The sequence below is a fragment of the Monoraphidium neglectum genome (genome assembly GCF_000611645.1).
Source record: "Monoraphidium neglectum strain SAG 48.87 unplaced genomic scaffold scaffold05906, whole genome shotgun sequence".
NCBI lineage: Eukaryota > Viridiplantae > Chlorophyta > Chlorophyceae > Sphaeropleales > Selenastraceae > Monoraphidium > Monoraphidium neglectum.
The window spans coordinates 1-1,273 of record NW_014007726.1 but is presented as its reverse complement, the minus strand read 5'-3'; the positions used below and the strand labels follow the sequence as shown (position 1 = coordinate 1,273).

Sequence of the window (1,273 nt, the reverse complement as noted above, 5' to 3'; positions counted from 1 at the left end):
CCTTCACCCCTCCCCCCAAACCAACACAAAACCAAACCCCCCATCAGGCCATCCAGATGCAGCCCCCCCACGCCACCCAGTTCCAGCAGCACCTCCTAGCCGGCGACTGGGGCGCCGCGCTCGGCCTGCTGCCGCGGCTAGCACCCGACGCGGAGTCGCTGGCGGCCTGCCGCTTCCTGGTGCTGCAGCAGAAATATATAGAGGCCCTGGAGGCGAGAGACTTCAGGTGAGATCCGCGCTTCACCTTGGAAGGCGGGCGGGCGCATCGTGCCGCGTCAGCGGGCCGGCGGATGGGTGCGGCACGGCGGGCCGCCGGGACGGGCGGCTGGGGTGTTCCTGGCGTGCGGGTGAGTGCGGCCAAAGCGGCGGTGGGGCGTGCGTGGTGCTGCGGCGGTGGCAGCCAGTGCGGCAAACTGCTGCTGCTGCTGCTGCTGCTGCTGCTGCTGCTGCTGCTGCTGCTGCTGCTGCTGCTGCTGCTGCTGCTGCTGCTGCTGCTGCTGCTGCTGCTGCTGCTGCTGCTGCTGCTGCTGCCGCCGAAGCTGAGGCAGGGTGCGTTGGCTCTGGGCTTGGCCGGGGCTGATGTCGCGGTGGAGGCAGGGATATGGCGGCGAGGGGCACGTGCCGGGGCTCGGCAGTCGGCGCCCCCCGCGCTTGGCGTGCGCAGCGGGCTTTTCAGCGGCGGCCGCGCAGCTGCATCATCACTAGAGCCTGTCAGCGGTAGAAGGGCGCGGGGGGCGGCGTCGTTGGGGTGACGATCGGCCCTACCATTGACGAACGCCACCCTCACCACACCCCTCCTGCAACGTTCACCTCGCACCCGTCTTCCCGCCGCCGCCGCCCGGCCGCCCCGCGCCCCACCCCCCAGCACCGCGCTGTCGTGCCTGCGTGCTGAGCTGGCGCCGCTGGGCATCAATGAGCATCAGTTGCACCACCTGGCGGGTGAGTCATCATCACGTCACCGCGCAAAAGTGTGACGCAACCGCTGCGGTCAGCCGATCTTGCCAAGGCTGTCGGAATTGGTTAGCTCCGTTGTCCATTAACAATCAAACGGCCCAATTGGCGGAGCGTGGGGCTACGGGTCTGCGGGCCGTAAAGACAGCGGTCAGGGCAGCGGTCAGGCCGCGTCAGTGCTTAGCGGACGTCGAACGACAAACAGCGGCCTGCTTGCGGCGCTGCATGAACCGCTCAAAAGGGTTTTGCAAGGCTGAGCGCTTGATGGGTCAGGGTGCGTCCCCCAACCCCACACCCCCACCCACTTCACACCCCCTACCAC

At 68.4% G+C, this 1,273-nt stretch overlaps 1 protein-coding gene across 1 annotated transcript; it reads right to left on the bottom strand.

The window, feature by feature from the left end:
- Positions 1-275: 275 nt before the first annotated feature.
- On the bottom strand, positions 276-539 carry MNEG_16030 (hypothetical protein; the record flags this gene model as incomplete). The annotated part of the gene is made up of 1 exon (XM_014035498.1): positions 276-539. A coding segment is annotated over one exon (264 nt), but the record flags the coding sequence as incomplete, so codon positions are not given.
- Positions 540-1,273: the final 734 nt, after the last annotated feature.